A 23,424-nucleotide genomic window follows, 5' to 3' on the forward strand; every position below is an offset into this window, starting at 1 on the left:
TGATCGTGTTGACGGACATTAATTTACCCCCTCTTTCAGGGTACAGGAACTGCCTACCATACCCGGTCCTGCTCAGCTTTCTGCGAAGCTGTGCGTCTTGTGCGAAGTACAGCATTAATTACAGGGCTATTATATCTACAGGAGAGATAATATATATGAGAGATACAAAATAAATGCAGCATGCCCAAGAGCCTGGCATGGTCCGCGCATTAGTTCCACACCAGCCAATCACCCCTGCAGCCATGGTGCTGCAGGACGCCCATCATTTCATTCCAAGATTAACACGCTGTATAGAGCTACCTCCTGTCTTTCTCTTTCTACCAAGATGATGTTCACGCACGTGCCGGACAAAATTGTCCTTCATTAATGCATTGCCGCTGCAAGAGCCTTCGTAACACCTGACCTTTAATCTGCCACCGTCTTGGAATATCTCGTGGTCGGTCTGTGCGATGGCACCGGACCTGAAATAAACCCTATCGCTGGGTGTAGACTGGCGAGTCGATCTGCTAGATTGGATACTCGTCGAAGGTGAACTGTAGTTCGAAACAAAATGATCCCTTCCCATCTGGGCGTGCGTAGGCTTGGGGTCTGGGATAAAATACAGTGTAAGCGATAGAAGAGGTGATGATAGTACCAGTGACCTGGAGTGTCCCATTGTCCAATGCATATTTGAATTACTCGGTCAAGAGTCATGTCCATCCCAAATTTCAGGCCCAACTGGTGGAGATAGTTTGCAACAAAGAGAGCCGTTTCATCTGGTAACGAAGCACGCATGGTACCGCTGTAATGATGCGAATGGTCATTCGACAGACTATGATTTCATTAGCAGAATGCTTCCGAAAGGGATAAAATATGGACTACCAATCAGAGTCAGGACATGGATTTTCCTCCAACGAATTTAGAGGGTGATGGTTATCACAATAGCTGAGGCCACATGGTAGGGATGAAAATAAGTATTGGTCTTGAAGAAGAAAGCAACTTGAAGCATACCTTGGTGGAGATGTGGAATCATGATAACTCATGCCGGAGTGGTTCAACGAGCCTGGGCCCATGATATCGGAGTCCGTGAACTCAGGGAATGGCCCAGAGGAGTCGATAAGGCATGCTTGTCTGCATCCAGGCATTGGAAACTCTGCTGCCAATGGAGTACTACGAGCTTCCATTATTGGAGGTGAGAGCGGTTAATTTCGTTAGTTTTTTTTCGGACACACGGTTCTTTATACTTTGAAATGATACTGTTGCGGTCCAAAATCATTCCCTCTAAGCCGTATATGATCCGGGATAGAATATGACCAACTCTCTTATCCGCAAACTATGGCAGGGTGCTGCGCCCTACTATCGGTATGCAGATTATCATGGCAGACCCAGAGATGACATCAAGGGGGGATTGGTTTCTGTCACGGGCCACAGATCCAATCTGGCACAGAGGCACGTTGACCGTGCTTGGGGACAAAAAAGCCATTTCAGCGGCTACAAAATGGATCACATATCGCGTCATGCTGCCTCACCGCCACCTAACTTAAAATCGGGTGGAGATCTTTGTGGGCGGCGAAAAGGGGGTGCCTTGACAAGTTACAATCTGTATATCTCAAATGCTGTAGAGTTGCTGTAGGGATCCTGTTAAATCACTGGGAAGAGACAATACTACAACTCAAGACTTACCACGAGGTCGACCCTAAAAGGTTGCACATCCTGGGAAGTGGATAACTCGAGGGATAGTTACCTATGACACCAATCCAAAGTTCCTGCCGCGCTCTGAGCCTATGCGTTTTTGTCCCGAGGTTAGCGGGGAGTCATCAAATTCAGGGTTGCAGGTTGTGAAGTTACCATTTCACCGTTGCCTTGTGATTTTGCAACAATCAGAAAGGCAGTTAGATAATAGATGACATGATTGGCGTGATTGGCATGCCAGTCACACTAGCCTCTCTGGACCTTGTTCATACGATGGTGTTCTTGAATTTCCAGAATAAAGGATCACTCACTCACACCACTGAGTTTCTCGTAGTAGGGTCATCGAAAACATTCCTTCGCTGACTGTTACAGCTATATAATATATATCAATTTCTGTGATTGATTTTGTGGGATCAAACATGACTTACATGGCTAGAGCACCCGGGGCGTGTGTCACAATGGACAAAAGGATAAATCCGCTCGTGAAAAGGTCAAACGTATCGACCAATTAGACTTGTATAAAGCAATTTAAACTCAATTCAGTACTTCAGTCCTGGCATGAACGAACTTCAGGAACTTGAAGCGGCTGTACTAGTAATCTCGATGGAACGATCCATAGATGTAGACCGAGCTGAGCGCTTAGATTTTGTTTAGCCTGCCAGCCTCCTTTCTAGTATTTTCATATAGACAGACCAGAATTTGAAGACAGAACTTGAAAGCTTAGCGCTTTAGCATTAACTCCATTGGCGAGTGTTTAAAGCGTGGTGGCACGAAGGAAGTTTGATACAGCTATCGGCGGGCCCTCGGGTTCGGCGTACATAGAACCATCAGGGTGGTGCTATGCCACCAGACCATTCAAACTAACATATAAAGTAAGTTGGCTGATCAAGGCTGCGCTGCACTCGAATATAGGAGAAAGTTTATGGCATACCCCATAAACTATTACATATTTTTAGCACACTGGAAACTGATATGTACTAGCTGCTGTACGTTGTTAGAGGAACAAGGGTATATACATTGTGGTAAGGCGTGTCGATGTTAGTTCCCCTGAAATAAAAAGCCCATAAGAGGGCTTCAAGGCCTTGTGTTCGGATACCTGTGTTAGGACTCTATAACCTTACGCACCGACATATGCGTAGTCCGCCGAAGAACTTCACTACACTCCTGTATGCGAAACACGCGGATAGAATGTCAAGTTTCCTTATACGGCATTTACTTGTGCCATGTCCAATGTCCATACATGTGTCGCCTTTCACATGTGCATTCATGTTAGAACTCGACTTTCTCTTTCCTTATGCTTATTTTGACCCACTCAAACACGTATATATGCAGCCATGCACGCCAATATAACTAGGATAATATCATACGAATCAGCTCATCATAAAATTGACCGTCTAAATTTGGAGTCATAGAAAGCTTTCTTGTTTTTGTCGTTTCAGCGCCGTCAGAACGCGCTTGTTTTACTCCTCGGAGTCCCATCTCGTTTGCAATCGCCTTTTGAACTCAACATCAGCCAGCCTGGGTTTACAAGACATTCGCGATACGGGCTACGAATGGCGTGATACATCACTTGACCACAGATTACAGGTTTCCTAGCTTTATTATATTTCCTGTTCGTGTCCAAGTATTCTTTCACCATTCTTACTATGGCCCTGAGGTTGAGCCGTTTGCAGATCGATCTGTCCATCGAGATTAAGCTGAAACGCGTTCCGGTCAAAGGAGGGGAATTAATATCCATGGAAGGATCGCATGGAGCCTATGGCGGCAGACATTGAGTTGAGGAACGAACTCCAACGGCTTTAGAATGAGTTCCGCATAGCAGTACGGAGGACAGCTTGATGGTATCCATAATCTCGCAAGCCCTTGCGCTTGGCAGTCTTCTCCAATGGGCGCAGAATCGCGCTGATGCCACCAGTAACCTTGCCACTCCAGAAAAGTTGATACTTGCCTCATCTCTTCGACCAGTGACTCCACTTCCTCAAACCATCGAGCAGCGCGCGCGCGCCTCACACCACTTTATAGAAACACCTATGGAGACAGAACTAAGTCAGTTATGGATCACGTCGACCAGAATTACTCAGGCTTGAACACGCTCGTTTTCAGAGCGGCTAGTGTCTCTCTCCGACACAAGCTAGATCCACGACATTGTCCCGGTTCCCAGAGTGTAGCGCCTGCAAAATTGCCCATCGGTCGAATGTCCTCAGGTTTAAGAGAGGAAGCATTCCCTCCTATTCAAATGACAGCTTAGCGGTTCCAGCGCTCGACGTGCACATGTATATTTTTTCACCGCTATGTCTTTCTTCGTTTCGACGGGTACAATTAAATTCTGGGCACAGGTGGCCCCGAAAGTTAATGTCCCTGGATTTGTACATGTGTGAGCGTAGATGAAGATGGGTGCAGAGTTCATTGAGTAAGTCCGTGAGCCTGCACCCACCGAATCTCCCATGAGGGGAAGCATTTCCTCCTAGCCCATCATAGCGACAACTTAGTGGTTCCAGTGCTCGACGTGCACGCTTATATTTTCCACTGTTGTCGTTTCGAGTCTCTGGGCGCGGGCGGGCCCGACATTTAATGTCCCTGGACTCATACATGTGCGGACGGAGATGAAGATGGGAGCGGAGCTCATTGAGGGAGTCCACGCGCCCACCGAATCTGCAGTCGAATCGCCGATAGAGCCGAACTAGGAATGGAGGATATAAGTGGAAATTTTGAAATAGCAAACACGATCCGACGAAAGAGGGCCGAGTTGCAAGATGGGCGTATGCAGATCACATCAGGCAAGTTCCCTAGGCCCACAGCTATCAGGTGCACGGAGACAACTCAACCTGGACTGTGCCCGAGAAGACACAGGACTCCGAGTCAGTCCGAATATTTTGTACATGTTTGTTTCGTATGTTCTCCTCGCCTGCCGTCATTAATCAAGCCATAAACCACTCAGCTCTACATCATCGCGTTCAACTTATCGTGGCTGCCGGCTTCGTCGCCTTCAGCTTTCTCATCGACTTCGCCTTTGCTAGTGCCTCCCGTTTCGCCGGTCGTGCTTTACGCCAGTTCTTTGCTTTTTTTTGAGATTTTCAAGGTTTATGATCAGTATCCGGCAGACGTTCCTTGCCCGTCACTGCCGCTACTTTACAGCACGTCATGGAGAATTTTCCTTACATGACTCGTGACAATTATGCTACTACATATCGCCCGCGCACATTCCATTCGCGTTCAGACATCCGATCAGAAGGACTACTTACGTGACATGTTACGAGTGCATGCATGTGATGTTGAGTGTATCAATAATCTAATTGTGTTCGTGCTTCTGAAGCCACAGCAAGATCTCGCCCATCAGATTATGTCTTATCCGTTTTCTAATATCAACTCTTTTCGTGATTGCTATGCTGCTTCATAGCGCTTGAGCCATAGTCGGGCCAGTCAGTCCGAGCATCTTTCGGTGAGGGACAATGCCACAAACCAAGCCGACGCCGAGGTTGTGAAGGTAATGCTGGTCGCAATGATCAGAATGGTATCATGATTGAATGACAACAGCGGATAACTCGGAGCCTGCATGTGCTCGGAATGTTCCAGTTGAGGAATCGGTGTTGTTGATGTCCTAAACTTTGGTACCGTTCGTTGTATTTACTTTGCAATATTTTAGTACGAGAACACTCTGCCATGCACTTATGCTTTTAATTTGTATGACTGAGCCTGGATCCCAAGGGTTTACAAGACCTAAACAGATCTATATTCATGTTGATCCCGTCGGTCAGCCTTGGTATCCAAGTCGCCATGATATCCGGTCAATTCTCTGTTCAACTTTCAATATTATGGCCACGAGAGGCTTCCACCGTTAATCCGTGCAGCTTTTTCGGAAGGCTCAGTTTACGATCTGATGTTGGTGTCTCGAGCTCGTGCATCCCAGATCTATTGCTCATCATTATGCATATAAACCATCGTTTGGACAGAGCTGAAAGGCTCCTCAGTGATATAACAAAACAAAAATCGCGGTGAGAGCCCAGCATTCCCCGAATTACGAACATTATTCCGCCTAATCCTGTCGAATTGCATGACACCATGTGCGTCATTTTTGCCGGTTCCAAGTAAGTACATACCAGGGATACGTTTAAATTGATTCGACCCGTATTAGTCACTAGAAGCAAGGTTGTAACAGCTCGTCATTTTTTTTGCTGAAGAATAATCCGTGGTATCAACATAGTGGCGTATCACATAGTCAAGAACACATGGATTCTTTGTTTGATGCGGCTGTGACGTGGACTGCGGCGTCCCTCGTGCATATGCCATCTTCCTGGCGATGAATGTACTTACGAGACAGACAAATTCATTTGAAGATCGAAAGCGGCGAATGAGTTGCGCCCTCCCAGGATGGGTTTTTGAATGGAGACGAAAAAAAGAAGGGACGTTGCCCGGAGGGCGTGACGAATAATTCTTTGCCTTTTCAGGCCCAGGACCACTCGCATCAATCTTATCGTGTGGTATCTGTGCGGGCTCAGTCGTCCAGTGTCGTTCGATACTACCGCTCTTGCACTTCACGGATCCCTGGTATACTTTCGCATACTTACCTTGTTTCCGTAGGCACTGGCTGGTTTTGACACTTTGTGATGAGCCGAATCTCGACACTAGCGCTTGTCAAGGGACAGTGCCTCCTTATGTTTCAACATCAACGTCACGACGAATAACTCAAATGCGAAAATCAGTTGACACTTCGTTGTCATGGGTGGAATTTGCATTATAATTAGTTATCCATCGCATTGTGACTCCTGTTCGACGCGTGAGTAGCCGCTTAGACAAGTGAACAAGGAAGTGCTGACTTATGTCATTACTGTGGCGGGGGTCGCAAGACCGGCTGGGTCTCGCCTGGATGTACCTGGTACCGGTGGTTCAATCAAGGTTCTGGAATCTGCACTGAATAAATGGTACGGTGCGGTCAGGACTAGACTTGTGACATGCCAGCGGGCTCCTCAAACCCTTCCAGTGGTCTACAGCTGCCCCTTTAGGTGCTCAACTCCGCGAATACTCACCCACACTGGACCTTGACTGCCGCTGACCGTGAGCGCCAGCTTCGTCAGTTGAGCCAACAATCATCCAAAATATTTTGTCAAGCATCGATCAAGTTTCGCTGAGGCTCATGGAGATAGAAAAGACTCGCAAGTCTGATTCAACTTGTAACACAAGCTTGCGGCACGAACGCTACCTTCAAATCGTTCCTCGCTGCATCATTGATATGGTCTAAATGGTAGAGCACTTCATTGAGCACTGAATGCGTGTTTAGGGCTACACAAACATCGGTCAACGTACAATGAAAGGTATGCATCACGTCCGAGGTGAGGATGAGTTCTCCAAGGCCTTTGGGTCACTACCGTCGGACACGATGTACGTCCCGTGAGTTCCGAGGCGCAATATTCGGGACCATGGGATAAGTGATTCTGAGGCTCCTTGCCACCTGTGGACATGTGATATAGGGAGCAGCGAGCGTCCTGTGGTTGTACATAAAGACAACATTAATGTTAAATGTAGCAAGGCATGATCACGATGGACAGTAAAGTAACATAAGGGTACTCTGGATGTCAAGCTGGAATATTCGACTTGATCTCCTCTAGCAAATCTTGTGCAATCTTCGCGTTTGAAACCTGCGAGAAGGTCACTACAGATGTTGTGAAAACAATACAAATGAAAATAACTGACTCTGAGGTTGTAATGTATCGTGACCCCATCTTCGATGACGCTCAACCGGATATATCGTGAATCCTGTGCAATAAAGCATTTCATTCCAGAGAACAGTGTAACATTCAGTATAACTGTGTAGACTGCTTCTTTGCGCATCACTGATACCCAATGTTAGTGAGACGAGCTCCGGAGATAACGTAACCTGCGTACAAAGACGAGCACCTCCACCATCCGAACGTCGGACATTGAGCTTGAGAAGGCCAGTGCCCCGCTCCTTCCACTGGTTTTGGGGGCATAGAGCATAGAGCTTGGCGCGCACGTGGTGTATTGTCTCTTCATCCTCTTCGCCAGTTATGACTGCCACATATTTAGATATCTGCACTTGAATAAATTGAAATATCGCACCATCTTGTTCTTGAAGCCTCTCTTTCTCTTTCTCCTCGTCAGGCTCGTCCTCTTCGTCATCCCTACCTGCACGCAGTCTCTCGCCAAACGTTGAAGGTGGTCTCTCATTCTCCTCATCGTCTTCCTCTCCGCTTCCGCTCTCATCTGCACTTCCATTCCATGCTGGATCCAATACATTCAGTCTGGTGCTGCTTGTCCGTTCAAGAGAACTGCGTGACGACCCCCCGTTGGGCGACTCTGCCCTCGCACGCTTGGGATGAGGTGCAGCAAACAAAGCTTGCACGCCACCACTGGCATATGATGAGAATGCACTGGTCATACTGAGAGGAGTACGTCTCGGGGGCGACCTGCTCCTTCCGAGTGCGCTTTTTCCGCTGGCACGTAATGGTGACTTGGATCGCGAAGGGAAAGGAGAAACACCTGCTGTTGCGAAGGGAGAAGCAGAGCTTATGAAAGCTTCGAAGCCCGTACGCTTCGTCGCTGTGCTCGCCGGCGTCTGCTGTACCGACCACTGTGAGGAGGCAAAGCCTGCAAACGGGGAGGGTGTAGGGTCATTGTTCGTCTGTAGAGGGGAAGGTGATGGTGACGGCGATGGTGAAACAGACAGCTTTTTGGGCGTGCTGGAACTAGCTCCCGAAAATATATTCTGGCCTTTGACAGCAGCAAACGGAGATGCTGCGGCAGCATAGGCCATAAACCCTCCCTGATAAGAAATTCATCAGCAAAGCTTCTTGAATAATAGACAGAAACGGACGAATTTGGGTGCGGATGTCTCTGCCGCTGCAGGTTTTTGTTCGGGAGGAGGTGACGGTCTCTTTGATTCGCGAGGATTTTCATCTTTGTCGGTGTCATCTCTAGGACGCTTGGCAGGTTCAGCAGAGGGTAAAGGCACCAGGTTCTCCGGCCCCTGACTCGTGCCACGGTCAGCAAGCTTTCGCTTCAAACCCTTTTCCGAATCGCCACTATCAGAATCTGAAGGGCGACGGGCTGGTGGAAGACCAAGAGCTGCATCATGCGTCTCGCTAGCGTCAGGCTCAGCGTCTTGAGAAGAAGAGACACTAGAAGAAACAGAAGACCGCGTTATTTCAATCTCGCCTGCAGCATCCCCTTGTTGGATCGACTCCACCGCGTTCTCCTTATCTTCAGGAAATACCTCGAAGTCATCGGCACCTCCCTCGGAATCGCTTTCTTGACCACTGAACGACGGGGGATCATCGTTAGTGGTGACGACGTCGTCGTTGATACTGTGTGACATTGACGGTAGTGGTCTGTGCGTTGGAAAGAGCTTGTCGGGCTGAGGAAAGTACGAACAACACGGTATACCCGGCCAAAACGGGAATTCAAGTATCACCTTGCTTTGCAAGGCCAACTCAGTAGAATCCGGAATTTGCCATTTTGCCATTTTCCTTTTTGTTCGGAATCCGGTGATAACCGTTCTCATGGGTCGCATAATTAATCTCCTAATCCAATCCTAAATTTAATGCTAACTTGCAACGTCAAAGGGGAAGTACCAGACAATGACGGGACAGAACAAAAACAGTTTGATAAACAGAAAGTAAATAGGGAGGCTCGGCCATAGGTGGACTGGAAGAAACATCGGCCGCAGCTTGCTTCAAGTCCAACGCAGGCAGGCCTGCCCACCAGGCAATGTACAGATCCAGCCTTCCTCTTTGGCCCCTCTTCTCAACATAAACCCATTCTCAGACCCAGCAACGAAATTTCCATCAATAACCAGGACGTCGTTGTCAAGGGCTGAAGATGGAGGTCCATCACTAAAGGAGTCAGGTGTCGCGATGAATGAAATGGATGTGTTTCCGTGCGTTGGCTCTAAGTTCAGGGTCACTTCATCCCTCCGTGGCAAATAAAGCATCTGTCGGAATGTCAGACGTATATTCATTTAAACGTCCAAAGACCCACTCTTATGGTGGAGCCCTGCGGTGGTGCACTCATTGTCCCAAGGGCAATAGTGCCGCGTGAAGGGTCACCCGAGGTTATGCGGTGCAACCGTTCTACCTTCGTTCATAAAGATGTGCATGTGATCAATTATAAGCACAGACTTCGTACCTTGCCGTCACTCATGACGCCGACATAAAACTCGTCGTCCTTGAGCAGGACGTCACGACCATCAAGGCCATGTTTGTTCATTGCAGCAAGGAGGAGGCGTGTAGGGTTTCCATTATCAACCGTGAGTATAAGATTCCCCTCAGAGCTCAAACTACTAAGCATACGACGGGGTGCAGGAGGAAGGAATAGTACCATGTTATTTGCAAATCCGGAGTCAGATCGACCAGATCAGGAAATTCGGCTGTTAGTGAAGTATGACCTAGAGAAGGCTGAAGCGCAATCCCGATTGCTCCATCTGAGTATATCTCGCCATCATGGAAAAGTGTCACTGGTCGACCTGTGATGAAAGGAGTCGACGACGCTAAAAAACCTAGCTGATCGAGTGAATAATGTAAATATCTTGTTCTATCAGATGATATGATGTACCCACCTCATTTGAATGGGGGAAAGTTGCCTTCAGTACCTTCGCAATGCCTTCCGGGGCTTTGTCCGAGAAATACAGTATAGAAGACACATCTTCAGGTCTGGAGGATGCATAAAGTCAAGATGTCGTGGAAACAGGGAAACCTCAAGCCCACCTCGCCGTTCTCAGTTCCACAGGTATCATCTCCTGAGCAGACACGGCAGTCCTGTCCCATATATCCTCCCAGTTAACTTTACTCACATCTCCGTCGAATTCTTCGAAAACACTCGACTGTGCTGCGGGTAGTTGTTGTGTACTTGAGTGCCTCGCAGCATGCCATCGGCCAACCTGAGGATCAGCGCGACCAGCAATCGTCGATCGGAATGTAATCCCATTTAGCAGAGCGACAGCACACATGATGTGTGAATGGTACGCCGGTAGCGGGGACGATAGACACCCGATATGACGAGGAAAATGAGATTTTAGATGCGATGTTATGACGGACAGAGCATCTGAGGGAGCGGAAAGAGCAAATAGGAACGTACCACCTTTCGCTTTGGACTGCAAATGAAAACGATCAAGAGAAGCAAGAAGCGCATTTGGTGTACGAGCCACGATAGTTTGTGCTCTAATCATCATAAACACGGTGATGCTCGCAGCTGCTATGCAGGGCTAAAACGTTCAATTTTCCGCACTCTAGTAGTTTGAAAATAGCAAACCTGGCAGTTGATATAGATAGGTTACCTGCGCCGTAGGGTGCGGTGAAAAATTATCCAGCCAGTTATTAACTGGGTTATTAACCCAGGAGATGGCAGTTAATTATTAACCGACATTTTTTAACACATATTGACAGTCGGCACGTGATTTTTTCGTCCAAGCTATTAACTGTTATTAACTGGTCAAAAACAGGTGCACATTGCCTTCCAAGGGGAGCTTTGCCAGTAAAAGGCGAAAATCGGCTGCTGCAGAACTCGGAATAAGGCCATCGTGAACTGTTTCGGATGGAACTGAGGTGCCAAGAACTGAACCACTCATAGCCGTCAAATCTGTAAGGAGGTCTGCGATACAAGCAAAAAGTTAGATCAGTAGAATTTTGATTGACATATCTATTATATCCCAATCACTCCGTCGTCTGACACTCCGAAAAATGTTCCTGACATATTAGTATGATTCAGGTGCAACCCAATGGCTAGAATGACACAAATATGTCAGTATGAGATTCTACGAGCCTTTATCCACCCAACATGAGGCAAATCAGGACAAATTTGATATAACGGCATGCCTAGGATGCCATGGTAGGACATGGTACATTATTTACAGTTCTTGACCGGTGTCCCTCCAGCCTTGAATTATTTACAGTTAATAACCCGGTTAATAACTCGGTTAATTAACCGCTGTTAAAAATTATTGAATTTTTCACCGCACCCTACTGCGCCGCGACGCGGACATAAACTATTGATCACGTGCCACGCAGAGTAGATATTTCATTTCATATGTAAGTTACTAAGTACATATATACTTAATTCTATCGCACTAGATATAGGCCTGCCCTGCATGCTCTATATCTGTCTAGAAATATTAAAACGCGAGTATTCATTTACTTAGCATTTTACGCTCATTTTCCTCATCCCCCTTGCGCCACGATTCTCCTTTGTGCACCACTATTATAACTAGTAACTCTGCAGCAGCCAAGACGCAAGCCCATGCCGTGAATAATATACCATCTCCCCAAGCGTTCTACGGCGAGAGCGAGCTAGCGTCAGTATTTGTGAGATATGGCAGATAGCACGGAAGCTTACTTGAAGCGGTACAGCAATCAAGACTGAAAGGAAAGCCAGGGATCCTCGGAACGAGCTATTCGTGGCCACTGCTGCGGCCGAGCGACCAGGGTTGGCGTCAACTAGGTACGCCAACGTACTTGCGTACATCCATCTAGAAGAAGATGTCAGGGCAACCATGACCGCAAACAATTGTTTCACACACATAGTTGTGAATCCAACAAGGACAAGCATGACACAAATGACAGCCACGTTGAGATGCTTGTCGCACGCCCAACCATAACCGATGAGAGATAAAGGTATCCACAGCATTGTCAGTTTTGAGCTCTCTAATCGCATCTTCATAAGAAGTCAATCAAAAAAGTTCCCGTGAAAGAGCTTCAGAAAGGGTTACTTCTGCATGCCACTGTCCTCCGTTTGCTTTTATCATCTTCCCAACCACCCGGTCAGACCAACGTCCACCAATTATACTCCCAGCAACACTCCCTTGATGAGAAATTAGTCTCTACCGCAATCCAGATGATGAGGATCTCACCAATGCCAAGGCAAAGCAACACCAAGCCGATGCTTAGTGCGTCATAACCATACACATTGGCGAGAGTGCGTTCGCATGTGTATGATAGACAATAGTTGAAACCAAAGACAAGTCCTAGTGAGGTCGTTAGTGATATATAAAACGGGAAGCCAGCCTTTACCCACCATTAACAGTAAGAACTAGAACGTTGTTCTTTCGTGACAAAATTTGTAAATATGGTGGAAAAGGGTTGATATCCTTTATTGATAGCCTAATATTATCCGGCCCTGGTGTAGGCGTCGCCGATGGAATCTTCTCTGGAACAACCGGGAGTTGGAACTGCTTCTCAAGGTCCTTGTCATGTGTTTGGTTCTTGCTGAACTCAGATCCTGCGATGGTAGACTGGCTGGGATGCCGAACGGGTCCTCGGGAGGCATCCCGTCGTTGCAGGGCAGAGTAATACGTGAGACTTCGTTCACATCGGTATGTGTCCTTAAACAGGATGAGGAAGAAGAGAAAGATGATCACTCCACAGATCAGCAGAAAGTAGAAAATTGCACGCCAGTTGAAGGCCTGCGACAATAGCCCGCCGATCACAGGGCCGAGTGCGGGTCCTAAAAGAGGTGCAGCATAGAAGACGCCCATCATGGTCCCACGTTCGTGAGTATCATAAATATCGGCCAGAGTGGCAGCTGAAATAGCCAAGAAAGCACTTGATCTGCAAGACATCAATCCGCGCTCAAGTTTCTCAGATAAGAGCTTACCCCGCTGCTTGAAGTGTTCGCATAGCGATCATCACTTCGATTGTCTTTGAAAGTGCTAGGACAGCACTCCCCACTACAAATAAAACCGAAGACAGCAGATAGATGACCTACGATAATCAAGATCCGCATTCTTAAGTAGATCAACAAAGGCGACCAACCTTGCGGCCTGTAATCTCAGCTATGGCGCTCCATACCAGTGGAAAGTTGCCTTGTACGAGTATGAACGCCGCTAATGTCCAGCTGATCTGATTATTTGTTGCATGTAGATCTGTTCTTATCAGAATGTTCGAGGCTATGAGATGACGTCAACTCAAAACCATGCAATAGGTAAAGACATGCGACGAACGATTTTGGATGCTAGCCGCTGACGAGGACACCATTGTAGCCAGGGACACAATACACAAAGTTACGGTCTACAGGTGAGACAGCGTCAACTTGGCCAACTAAGAGCATTAAATGATGTCTTGAACGTACTTTTCTGGCGTAACTCCATTGGCGTGGATCGTCGTTAACTGGAACATGTTCTATATCAATTATTTCTTTGGTGTCAGGGGATGGTTCGACATGAGAGTTATGGAGTAGTGATTTAGGTTCGGACACAGGAATCGCTTTTGCAATGGTCGGAGTAGCCATGAGTTGCACATGAAGCAGTGGAAGTTAGTAGCCTCCGACACAAAAAGTATCACTTCTTATAGAGCCAAAGGAGTCACTCACAAGGTCATCTTACGCTCTCCCAAGTACATTGCAATGCCGGTATGACAAGGTGGCTGCCGAAAAATACACCGTGTGCACACCTTTGCGTAAAGGTCATCCAGCCTGGCTATCCACGGCCGGAAATTGTTGCGACAAAATTACAGGCAAGTCTGTTCCAAGATTTCCAAAGATACTGCCGATTTAGTCCGTCTGCCATACTCAAGCGTCAGCGGTCACATTTTGTGTTTGCCTCGTGATATTGGTCTGCATTTTTCAAGTGGCAGGTCGAGTCCAATAGCACAACAGAAATCCCTGCTCAAAGACCTCAGCATGATGTCCACTCACACGAGAGCAGAATTGACGTCGTCCAGATCGCACATAGGAGCGACATAGCATATAAACAACACCTGCCAAGATGTGAAGGCACAGATACAACGTTATTGTCATCTAAATGTATGGGTTTTGTTACCACTCTTAACCTCACGCATATCTCGCGGTGGTGCGCGAAAATTGCCATACTCTATGACTCCGGTACCTGTCACAAGTCAGGTAAGCGTGCGCATACAACACTTCGGCCGAAGGACGATGGGGATAGATGTTAAAGCGACATGTAGGTGAAAGAGGATTGTGGGATACTGGATGATTGTAACAAAGGAGATCGAGAAAATAACCAATCACGTACCCTTGGCTTTTTGCTTCTTTTTCTTCCTCGTGTCGAGCTCCTCAGGAGCCGGCGGGAGATCATCCAGTAGGTTCGGCGCTGTCGCATAATCAAATGCCTCATCCTCACCCATGTCGTCCTGATCTCCGGTTTGGGGTTTATCCAATACCGTAGTTTTGATCCGTTTACGCTTCTTCTGCCTGGCCTGACCCACGACTACAATGGTATCATCTGAAACAGGGGCGAGACGGGGCTGCCGCTGATCGGTAGGAATGAACGGGATTTCTACTTGTCCAAGGATACCATCAGGTGCTTCTGCTGGAGCCATGCTGGAGAAAATCGCTGGTTGTGTCGAGGCAGAGCCCGAGGAGACGCTAGATTGGGAAACTATCTGAGAACCGACTTGGATAATCTAAGTATTGAGATGACGATAAGATATGTGGAAATGCAAGGATTGGCTTGCCTGTGGTTGGTTAGGTGCAATGACGAGGGTCCGGTGTATCCGTGTCACGAGGTCACTAAATTTCTTTCTACTGGTCGATATAATTGGTACTGAGTTCTGAAAAGGATGATCGCATCATAGAAGTATGCAGGCAGGTGGGCTAACTTACTTGAGGCGTCACGCGAGAAGGTAGTGCGGCGCCGAATAATGAACTTCGCGAAGCCGAATATGAACTTCCTTCGTCAGCCACTGCGGTCCGCGGGCCGAAGAGAGAGGATGTACGCTGAACAACTGAGGAAGAAACTTTCACTGACCCCCACAGTTTAGATTTTGCAGTTTCTTCGACTACAACTTCAGTCGAGGCAGCTTGTTCGACTTCTTCGACATTTGTGATCGCTGCGACAGCCCCAACAGCAACTCCTGAAGATGTTACTCGCTCCACAGTGGACTTAATGACTTCTGCAAGTTCACCTGCTCTTCGTCGTAGGACAGGGGGAACACTGGCGTGTGAGAAGAGCCCGAGGAGTTGAGCAGCATTGGATGGTGACCGCTCGGCCACAACGAAAAGTTGGTGATTTGGGAGAACATATCTAGACGCCAGGTTAGTAAATATATAAGCAGAGGGGGCCCGCCAATTCTGTGGAACCAATGGTCCCCCAGATATGGAGGCGATATTTACCTCGTACTCTCATCTTCCTCCTTTGCTATATCCTCCCTCCATCGATGTACTGCCCTGTATACCTCTCCAATTACACCACCTCGTACACCATTAGTCTCGCTGGCACTGTTGGCCAATGCACCCTTATTCCATTTCCGCGCAAGCGTATCCCAGCCACCTGTACCTACGCCAAACTCGGCGTCGTATGCCTCGCGATCATACAACCTTAGCGCAGTGCGAGTCGAACGTGCCAATACATCATTCAGTAGCACGTGCGCTGGCTTATCGGAAATAGTGCCCTTGATTATAGCAGATATTGCGGTCGAGAAAGATGCTTCTGGAGCAATGATGGTCTGTGCACGCTCGATAAGGGAGAGTCGAAGTCGATCATAGATATACAACAGGAAGTGAGTATCGGAGCGTGCATATGTGAGCATCTCCTCTGGCAATGGACTTCGCAGATTGAAAGTTAGCTATCATATCCTCAAGAGGAAGTGGATCAAATTGGAGGTGACGCAAAGTTGATAACGTATACAGAAACAGAATAGCCATCATGGGAAGCTCACACATGATACGGACGCAAATTGGTTCCAAAAAACCAGCGTTCCGTCGGTCCTAACAAAACCTTCAAGACAAAAACAAATGAAGATAAAAGTGAAGCAATATTGATGATACGACAGACTGACTGAAATAGGTTTCATTGATTCCAATAAGAGCGTAGGCATCAAACCCAAGGGCGTCACCCCAGGTACGATCCGTCCCGTGATTTGGAGGAGGAAGGAAAGAAGACAGGCCAAAAATAATTTCGACATACCGAATGCGCCAATCAGCCAGCTGATACCGCTTATCGGGTATGAAGTCGCAGAATGCCTCTAGCAAATTCGCAAGGCCATGCTGCTGAAAGTCTAGCGCCCTTGAGGCATGATATGTGTCGAACAGTCCAACGACAAAAATATTGAAGTCTTGCTGGAGCCACACAATATCACTCTCTGCACCATGGAAGACCTAAAAGCCATAAGAAAATGAAACCCAAAGCTGCCCCCTACGAATTATGCAAGCGCACCTTGACAATCTCTGGATCAGCAAAAATTTCACCGAGTGCGTTACCTATCGAATCTCGTACACTTGGTACCAGCAAGTCGATTATGAAATCCTCCTCGCGTGTGCTAATCTGCATCAAGCAAAGAAACCCTCTGTATGTGCGATATGAGTGGTGCTCAAGGTCGACAGCGATCTCTTTCGCTGTTTTGAGTTTTGTAGCCATCGACAAAAGAGCAGATGGAGTTGAGACATATATGTGCTTCGAGACGTCGGTACCTGTGAGAGAAGCAGGGCGATTAGTGGTAGGGGCTGGATGGAAGAGATGAGTAGGGAACGTCGGATGGGTGAGCTCATAATAATAGGGGTGCGCCGATCTACAAGAACTGAGACAGCGATTGTCGCAAATTTAGAAAGGACGAACAGCTTTTGCTTTTCTTCCTCGTCCATGCTACCACTCTCGTGTTGGTCATGGAATATGTATCCAATCGGTACACGAGCACACCACTTGTGCTCAAGAGTACGGGCTGGAATATACGGTGACTCATTCCGGTTGTCCACTCTGGTATTGAACAGCAGTTGAGGCTTTGGCAGATGAGAAGCATGCTGTAACGCAGGGTCAAGGCGTCCTCTGGGAGCTGAGGGTTTCTATGCAGTAATAAATACTTAGTAGTCGCGAATTTTAAACGGTATCGGATGTACCTTTGATGTATTGTTGCTCTGATTCGGTAGAGCGGAAACCGTGATAGCGGGCTCTTTCTTACGCCCCAAATAATCATCCAAACACATGTCTGTCCTCTCAAAAAGTCTGTCCACCGGGTCGACGATCAAGGATTTGAAACCGTCCAAAACGTCTTCCTCGCCATCTAGTGTGCCACATCCCACAGCACTGCTATCCACAGAGCCTGCAAGTCGCACGAGCCTGTTGGTAAGCCGGAGGACTCGGGTAGATAGTGAGTCAAGCTCCGCAGCAAATGACACATGTATGGAACGGTGGAATTCTATGTCTGGTGGTAGTGTAGTAGCAGCGAGACGAGTTGTAACCAGTGCAGCCGATTGCACAGAGGTCGCGTAATCAGAGAATGTGCCGGGCAAGATCATAGAGGCAGATGGCTCAGCCACGATGTTCGTGCTTGCCATGTGTTACAGCAACTGAAATATTTGTCAGTTTCACCCTGCTGTGCGGATTTGTATGCACAACGGCGGACCTCGAGGAGAACACGACTCCACGCAGCAAAAAAATTGTCACGTGAGAAATCAAATACCGAGGGCTGCGCCATAGCAAGGGACGACTGTTTTTGAAACTCCGCTCGCCCGACCGTATGTGACTCCCGGACCCGAATAGAATTTGGTAACCAAAGAAAGAAGGCGACCCCCAAGAAAGCACCTCGTTTTGGGAAGCTAACCCGATTGTATTATACTATCCCTTCAACTGGTGCAGTCGGCACCCCACAGAAGTCGAAAAGTGAAACCATCCTCTGGCTACAATTAGCACGGATACTATGTGACATGCCGTGACCTACAGTGACATTTGCGCGACTTGCCGACTTTTGTGGGGTGCCGATTACACTGCCAATCTCCTAGTACGATGAATATCTGTGGCTCATCAGTCTTCTGATGCTGACTCACTCATGGCTGTACATGCAGTCTGAACGGCGATTACTCGTGTCCTGCAGTGATACAATTCCAGCGAACTGAAATTTTTGGTAACAGGGGATTTCATCTTGCAATAGCAAGCAGCTGGTTGCGCAATGTCACTATGTTGTAGTGACATGAAGTCAGGAACTACTAGTGCTGCGAGGGGAGTACCTGATTATTTAAAGATAACACCGCTAGAAGTCTCCCGGCGGGGCTTACGCTGGTGAGTCTCAGTGACCTGAATCGCATAATCTAACACTCCGAGTCTTGGCGCATAGGATGGACCCATCTATTCTTGTAAGTTTCAGTCATGCAAGTCATGAATCAAATATCCGATTCAACTCGTAACTTACTAGGCGTGGTAATTTGCACGTTCACTCCACTTGAAGCTGGCTCCGTTGATGCTACACTGGATGCATCACTCTGGCAACCGGTTCATGTACTAAGACACGCATTCGACCGTCAAAGTGGCCATGCAAGCCGCTCACCAAAGTCAAACCGGAAGATGGACTTTGATCGACTTCATCGTCGTCTCTTTGCGAATCTGCATTTTGGTTTGGGAGCACATATCGTTGAATGGTGTGCTCGGGGCTACGCTGGCCAGAGTCCAATTTTTCAGTTTATTCCGTGCATTTTTACTTGTTTCAGATTCCTTCGCTATAGTGTCCTTAATGCGCCAGTGGGTCATTGCCGGGAATTGCCTATAATGGCGACTCGGGAATTTCTGAATATAATGCCTGAATAGTGCCCAGCGTCAAATAACACGCTGACCACGCAAAACGTGTATCAGGCCGTGCAATGTGCCGACACTGCTACATACACTGTTGTATGACCACTGGGTAATACCTTGCTTGAGGTATGTTGCTGTGAACCGGACTTTGACCATTGCATTTGTTACCGGAGTATCGAATGTGCTGTATAAAGTGCTCCGAACAATGAAGATGTCCCTTCAATAATCACCCGTGATGAATTCACAATATCGCACGTTGGAAGAGCTGACAGCAAACCTTGAAAGCTGCCAGATTAATACAAACGCGACAGATGATTTCTTCAGTCACGGGTTTATTGCCAATCCCATTGGCTCATACCAAAATTTTCCGAGTCAGGCGATGTGAGTACCGTTCGACGTTGACTAAGCTGATATCTTCTGACACCTCCATCACGCGATCAACAGCATCGATAATGTTACACCAGGTGCTGTGCCTGTACAATTGGCTTCCCCTGTAGGCTTGTCTCCACCCAGTAATTTCACGGAGCATCAGTAAGCCCGATCTACTTCAAAGTTCGAGTCAGTACGTCAGTGCTTAACCATCTTACAGATCATGGGACAACTTTGTCACGAGTCACGTCGCTCCCCCAACGGTCGACACACAAATGGCATCATTTGTTGAAGCCTACCTTGTCCGTCTTCAGGCGGTACACGGTCGACAGCTGACCGTTGGCGAGGCAATCTCAATTATCAGGTATTACCTGCAGGTAGCTCACCCTTCCTTGCATCACGATGCACAATTCGGACACTTCGCATCTCCGTCGACACCACTTGTCGCTCCTGTCGAAGTTTCTCCCGTGTCTTTTGACGTTGTGGACATGGGTCCAGGAACCGGCGCAGGTATTTCCATGGAAGGATCGGTTGTGTCTGACACGGAAAGCGCTTTTGGGATTTACGACATGAATTCTCTTCGTCGTATCTTTGTAGAAGAAGGCCGGTTCAAGGTAGAGTGCTTGTGGCCCAAGTGCGGGAGGATAGTGATGAAAGACAATCACCCCCGGCATGTACGTGAATGTCATCTGCGTGCCAGGAGAGGTGCTGTGCGCACAAATGAGCTGCCTGGCGGCTGATGCAAGGAGCTTTTCTGACGGATTGTATTTCTTTTTAGTTGATTGGGAAGATGTTTTGTATCGTGTAGAACGTAGCATCATATCATAAAAGTCTTAATATGCCAGCTTAGATCAAGAGAAGACAATAATGTTTTTCATATAAGATTGAATATGAGAATAGATCACGAACTTCGAAGACGGAGCGCCTTAAAATTTTCAGAGCTTCTGTCAAGCTTACTAAGCAAGATCTGGGTTCCGATAGGGCGACACTTCGCAAGCATGCATGAGCCTGCGGCGGGGCCGCACTAACCCCTTTGCGCGTCCAGCAAAGCCAGACCTTCCCACACACGGTTTGAACCGAATCAACACTCGACGAGGCTTTGTCCAACATAGGGCCACGCCCCACCGGACAATAATCAAGGATAAAAAAAAACACTTCGTCTGATTCATTTTTATAAAACCCTCCCTGAGCCTCCCATTTCTCTCTAGTAGTCTACTCACTTCTCCCTCAATATTAGTTATCCTACTGATCCTACTATACACATAGAATATCTCGTCTTCACCTCAACCACGCATTAATACAAAGGCGACCAGTAAGTTAAAATTCCCCACCTCTCAAAAGACGTACGTCAGAGTACTGGCTCGGGTCTCGAGTCTCGAGTCGGAGATGGCGCCCCTACGGTTAAGTAACCTTGTGTTTTGATATCGACGAACTTTGGATGAACTTCGGTTTTCTGCCCGTTTCTACCAGTTTCTACTATAGGTTTCTGTGATTTTCGATCGTCATGGCGTACGCAGCATATGTGTTCATATAGGTGACTGACAAATTATCTTCTATCCAGATATTTGCCGTCTGACAAAACTTCGTTGAAGTCGGCTACCGGGAACGTGTAGTAAGTACCCGATTATCTAAAGATAGCACCACTGGCTTACACTGCAGTCTCAGTGACTTGAATCACATATTCTAAGTATTAGCGCATAGGAAACTCGCTCTGTAAGCTTCAGTCCTGCAAGTTATGGATCAAACATTTGATTCAATTCGTAACTTAGGTCTGGTTATTTGCAAGTTCAAGCTGACTCCGTTGGTGCTACACTCGATGCATCACTTTGGCAACCGGTCTACTAAAGACGCGCCTTGATAGACTCGGACCAAGTGGCCGTGCAAGCCACTTACCAAAGTAATACCGTAAGACGGCGTTCAGTCTCCTTCAAAATTTATCTTGATTGACTTCGATGATTGGCACCTTGCGGTGCATTTAATTTGGGAGCACATATCGTTTGAATTCCGGTGTGCTCAAGGCCACACAGGCCAGAATTCACTTTTCAGTTTACTCCAGACAGTTTTCGCTAATTTCACGTTCATTCGCTATACTGCGCTCAATGCGCCAGTCATCGCCGAGAATTGCCTATGAGTCAGAAGGCAACACAGGAATGCCTGAATATAGTGCCTAGCGTCAAATTACGCGCTGACCAATAAACAAGTATCAGATCATGCATCATCATCGCTGCCAGAGCTCCATACACTCGGCAAAAATAATGTATAATTACTGATGCTTAAGGTATGTTGCTGTGGGCTGGACTTCGATCGATGATCATTGCATTTATTGCCGCAGTCGCGGCATCGAACGTACTGTTGTATAAATGACTCTGAACAGTGAACATGTCCTCTCACCCGTCATGAATTCGCAATCTTGCATGTTGGAAGAGCTGACAGCAAACCTCGAGAGCTACCAGATTAACACACACGCGACAGATGATTTCTTCAGTCACATGTTTGTTCGCAGTCCCATTGGCCCATGCCAGGATTTTCTCAGTCAGGTGATGTAAGCAGTGCTCAACGTTGACTCGACTGATATCTTCTAACACCCCACCACGCAATCAACAGCATCGATAATGTTACTCCAGGTGTTTTGCCTGCAGAATTGGCTTACCCCGTGGGCTTATCTCCACCCAGAAATTTCACGGAGCATCAGTAAGTTCCATTCACTCTAAGGTTTGAGTCGGTACTTGACCATCTCGTAGATCATGGGACAGCTTTGTCAGGAATCACATTGCTCCCCCAACGGTCGACACACGGATGGTATCCTTTGTTGAAGCCTACCTTGTCCACCTTCAGTTGGTACACGGTCAACAGCTGACCGTTAGCGAGGCAATCTCGATTATCAGGCATTACCTGCAGTCAGCTCATCCTTACTTGCATCACGATGCACACTTCGGACACTTCGCATTTCCATTGATGCCACTTGTCGCTCCCCTCGAAGTTTCTCCCATGTCTTTTGACGTTGTGGACGTGGGTCCAGGAACCAGCGCAGGTATTTCCATGGAAGGACCGGCTGTGTGTGAAACCGAAAGCGCTTTTGGGATTTATGACATGAATTCTCTTCGTCGGATCTTCGTAGAAGAAGGCCGTTTCAAGGTGGAGTGCTTGTGGCCTAATTGCGGGAGGATAGTGATGAAAGACAATCACCCCCGGCATGTACGGGAGTGTCACCTGCGTGCCACGAGAGGAGCTGTACGCCCAAATTATGGATTTCACATGCATGGCGGCTGAGCTTTTCTGACGGATCTTATTTCTTTTTAGTTGATTAGGACGATGTTTTGCAGAACGTGGCATCATATTTATGTAAAAGGATATCGTATAATACTTAAGATCTTAAGATACGAGCTTAGATAAAATAGTACAGCACTTAAGAGATTGAATCCGAGAATAGATTTCAGCGACTTCTTAAAATTTTGGGATCTCCGTCGATGTCGAGCTATTTATCATGTGGCTGTATTTTCATATCAAATTTTGCCGTGTCTACTTGCTTGCACAACAGAGTTCCACCTTTTACGAACTGTTTGGAACAAGGGCGGAATACCCCCAGAAGTTCGCTACTTCCTACAACCTTCCCCCTCAGCTCACATGTGGTCAGACGTAATGACCTCTTTTTTTTTAAAAAAAAAATCAAGTTTATCGTCCGTTGGGGTCGAGGACCCTATGATGGACATATGAGCCCTATTCGTAGGGGGCTTTAATGACCTCTTGCTGTTGGATAGCCACCGGTGTGTATGCGGCGTCACTGACAAGCCGAGCGCCCTCAGTACTACTACTATGTACCATTCAAGAGTATTTCGCCGTCATGAGCGGGAACCTAGCTCCACATGTGAATAGAACTGGTGACACGAAACCTTGTCTATCGATATGGAAGTAGCTGTACATCAGCT

General features: G+C 47.4%; 7 protein-coding genes across 7 annotated transcripts; 2 read left to right on the forward strand and 5 right to left on the reverse strand.

Moving 5' to 3' along the window:
• Positions 1 to 367: 367 nt before the first annotated feature.
• On the reverse strand, positions 368 to 1,636 carry HD556DRAFT_247374 (uncharacterized protein). The gene is made up of 3 exons (XM_041310007.1): positions 991 to 1,636; positions 862 to 924; positions 368 to 811 (listed from the first exon to the last, which is right to left on the reverse strand). The coding sequence occupies exons 1-3, from the start codon at positions 1,161 to 1,163 to the stop codon at positions 406 to 408; spliced, it is 642 nt and encodes a 213-aa protein (XP_041162828.1). The 5' UTR covers positions 1,164 to 1,636; the 3' UTR covers positions 368 to 405.
• A 5,374-nt stretch (positions 1,637 to 7,010) lies between these two features.
• On the reverse strand, positions 7,011 to 9,110 carry HD556DRAFT_247394 (uncharacterized protein). Its single transcript, XM_041310008.1, has 5 exons — positions 8,501 to 9,110; positions 7,747 to 8,449; positions 7,552 to 7,698; positions 7,360 to 7,499; positions 7,011 to 7,304 (listed from the first exon to the last, which is right to left on the reverse strand). Exons 1-5 carry the CDS (start codon positions 8,999 to 9,001, stop codon positions 7,242 to 7,244), a joined length of 1,554 nt encoding a protein of 517 aa, XP_041162829.1. The 5' UTR covers positions 9,002 to 9,110; the 3' UTR covers positions 7,011 to 7,241.
• Positions 9,111 to 9,153: 43 nt separating this feature from the next.
• Positions 9,154 to 11,035, reverse strand: HD556DRAFT_1355738 (uncharacterized protein). Its single transcript, XM_041302468.1, has 6 exons — positions 10,389 to 11,035; positions 10,241 to 10,334; positions 10,003 to 10,184; positions 9,811 to 9,955; positions 9,664 to 9,759; positions 9,154 to 9,616 (listed from the first exon to the last, which is right to left on the reverse strand). Exons 1-6 carry the CDS (start codon positions 10,850 to 10,852, stop codon positions 9,359 to 9,361), a joined length of 1,239 nt encoding a protein of 412 aa, XP_041162830.1. The 5' UTR covers positions 10,853 to 11,035; the 3' UTR covers positions 9,154 to 9,358.
• Positions 11,036 to 11,683: 648 nt separating this feature from the next.
• HD556DRAFT_1267478 (vacuolar DHA amino acid exporter) lies at positions 11,684 to 13,976 on the reverse strand. Its single transcript, XM_041299129.1, has 10 exons — positions 13,744 to 13,976; positions 13,616 to 13,682; positions 13,428 to 13,561; positions 13,270 to 13,376; positions 12,691 to 13,223; positions 12,527 to 12,640; positions 12,386 to 12,477; positions 12,197 to 12,330; positions 12,013 to 12,145; positions 11,684 to 11,950 (listed from the first exon to the last, which is right to left on the reverse strand). The coding sequence occupies exons 1-10, from the start codon at positions 13,900 to 13,902 to the stop codon at positions 11,807 to 11,809; spliced, it is 1,617 nt and encodes a 538-aa protein (XP_041162831.1). The 5' UTR covers positions 13,903 to 13,976; the 3' UTR covers positions 11,684 to 11,806.
• A 296-nt stretch (positions 13,977 to 14,272) lies between these two features.
• Positions 14,273 to 18,005, reverse strand: HD556DRAFT_247480 (ribonuclease H-like domain-containing protein). Its single transcript, XM_041310009.1, has 9 exons — positions 17,464 to 18,005; positions 17,186 to 17,409; positions 16,787 to 17,138; positions 16,538 to 16,728; positions 15,745 to 16,176; positions 15,235 to 15,655; positions 15,087 to 15,182; positions 14,645 to 15,035; positions 14,273 to 14,497 (listed from the first exon to the last, which is right to left on the reverse strand). The coding sequence occupies exons 1-9, from the start codon at positions 17,899 to 17,901 to the stop codon at positions 14,406 to 14,408; spliced, it is 2,637 nt and encodes an 878-aa protein (XP_041162832.1). The 5' UTR covers positions 17,902 to 18,005; the 3' UTR covers positions 14,273 to 14,405.
• A 1,359-nt stretch (positions 18,006 to 19,364) lies between these two features.
• On the forward strand, positions 19,365 to 21,356 carry HD556DRAFT_1306459 (uncharacterized protein; the record flags this gene model as incomplete). Its single annotated transcript, XM_041299915.1, has 7 exons — positions 19,365 to 19,510; positions 19,574 to 19,660; positions 19,719 to 20,172; positions 20,765 to 20,810; positions 21,091 to 21,110; positions 21,193 to 21,211; positions 21,268 to 21,356. The coding sequence occupies 7 exons, from the start codon at positions 19,365 to 19,367 to the stop codon at positions 21,354 to 21,356; spliced, it is 861 nt and encodes a 286-aa protein (XP_041162833.1).
• Positions 21,357 to 21,703: 347 nt separating this feature from the next.
• HD556DRAFT_1355798 (uncharacterized protein) lies at positions 21,704 to 23,110 on the forward strand. Its single transcript, XM_041302469.1, has 3 exons — positions 21,704 to 22,040; positions 22,103 to 22,189; positions 22,240 to 23,110. Exons 1-3 carry the CDS (start codon positions 21,859 to 21,861, stop codon positions 22,766 to 22,768), a joined length of 798 nt encoding a protein of 265 aa, XP_041162834.1. The 5' UTR covers positions 21,704 to 21,858; the 3' UTR covers positions 22,769 to 23,110.
• The last annotated feature ends 314 nt before the right edge of the window (positions 23,111 to 23,424 follow it).

This window comes from Suillus plorans, assembly GCF_016647745.1.
Source record: "Suillus plorans strain S12 chromosome Unknown HD556scaffold_15, whole genome shotgun sequence".
Taxonomy (NCBI): domain Eukaryota; kingdom Fungi; phylum Basidiomycota; class Agaricomycetes; order Boletales; family Suillaceae; genus Suillus; species Suillus plorans.

Excerpts from the sequence above, each read along its gene's own strand:
- HD556DRAFT_1355738 (XM_041302468.1), bottom strand. The coding sequence starts at position 10,852 with ATGATGATTAGAGCACAAACTATCGTGGCTCGTACACCAAATGCGCTT. Across the intron at positions 10,185-10,240 it reads CTTTCCCCCATTCAAATGAG|CTAGGTTTTTTAGCGTCGTC; the intron begins GTGGGTACATCA and ends TCACTCGATCAG. Across the intron at positions 9,760-9,810 it reads GCGTCATGAGTGACGGCAAG|GTAGAACGGTTGCACCGCAT; the intron begins GTACGAAGTCTG and ends TTATGAACGAAG.
- HD556DRAFT_1267478 (XM_041299129.1), bottom strand. The coding sequence starts at position 13,902 with ATGGCTACTCCGACCATTGCAAAAGCGATTCCTGTGTCCGAACCTAAA. Across the intron at positions 12,478-12,526 it reads GTTGCTTTGCCTTGGCATTG|GGAGTGTTGCTGGGAGTATA; the intron begins GTGAGATCCTCA and ends TTTCTCATCAAG. Across the intron at positions 12,331-12,385 it reads GAGGACAGTGGCATGCAGAA|ATGCGATTAGAGAGCTCAAA; the intron begins GTAACCCTTTCT and ends CTTCTTATGAAG.
- HD556DRAFT_247374 (XM_041310007.1), bottom strand. The coding sequence starts at position 1,163 with ATGGAAGCTCGTAGTACTCCATTGGCAGCAGAGTTTCCAATGCCTGGA. Across the intron at positions 925-990 it reads GATTCCACATCTCCACCAAG|CTATTGTGATAACCATCACC; the intron begins GTATGCTTCAAG and ends ATGTGGCCTCAG. Across the intron at positions 812-861 it reads CCATGTCCTGACTCTGATTG|TCTGTCGAATGACCATTCGC; the intron begins GTAGTCCATATT and ends ATGAAATCATAG.
- HD556DRAFT_247480 (XM_041310009.1), bottom strand. The coding sequence starts at position 17,901 with ATGGCAAGCACGAACATCGTGGCTGAGCCATCTGCCTCTATGATCTTG. Across the intron at positions 16,729-16,786 it reads CTGATCCAGAGATTGTCAAG|GTCTTCCATGGTGCAGAGAG; the intron begins GTGCGCTTGCAT and ends TATGGCTTTTAG. Across the intron at positions 16,177-16,537 it reads CTGGCTGATTGGCGCATTCG|TCCATTGCCAGAGGAGATGC; the intron begins GTATGTCGAAAT and ends CAATCTGCGAAG.
- HD556DRAFT_1355798 (XM_041302469.1), top strand. The coding sequence starts at position 21,859 with ATGACTCTGAACAGTGAACATGTCCTCTCACCCGTCATGAATTCGCAA. Across the intron at positions 22,041-22,102 it reads GATTTTCTCAGTCAGGTGAT|CATCGATAATGTTACTCCAG; the intron begins GTAAGCAGTGCT and ends CGCAATCAACAG. Across the intron at positions 22,190-22,239 it reads AGAAATTTCACGGAGCATCA|ATCATGGGACAGCTTTGTCA; the intron begins GTAAGTTCCATT and ends ACCATCTCGTAG.
- HD556DRAFT_247394 (XM_041310008.1), bottom strand. The coding sequence starts at position 9,001 with ATGTCACACAGTATCAACGACGACGTCGTCACCACTAACGATGATCCC. Across the intron at positions 7,500-7,551 it reads TGGTGGAGGTGCTCGTCTTT|TGATGCGCAAAGAAGCAGTC; the intron begins GTACGCAGGTTA and ends ATTGGGTATCAG. Across the intron at positions 7,305-7,359 it reads CGATACATTACAACCTCAGA|GTTTCAAACGCGAAGATTGC; the intron begins GTCAGTTATTTT and ends ACCTTCTCGCAG.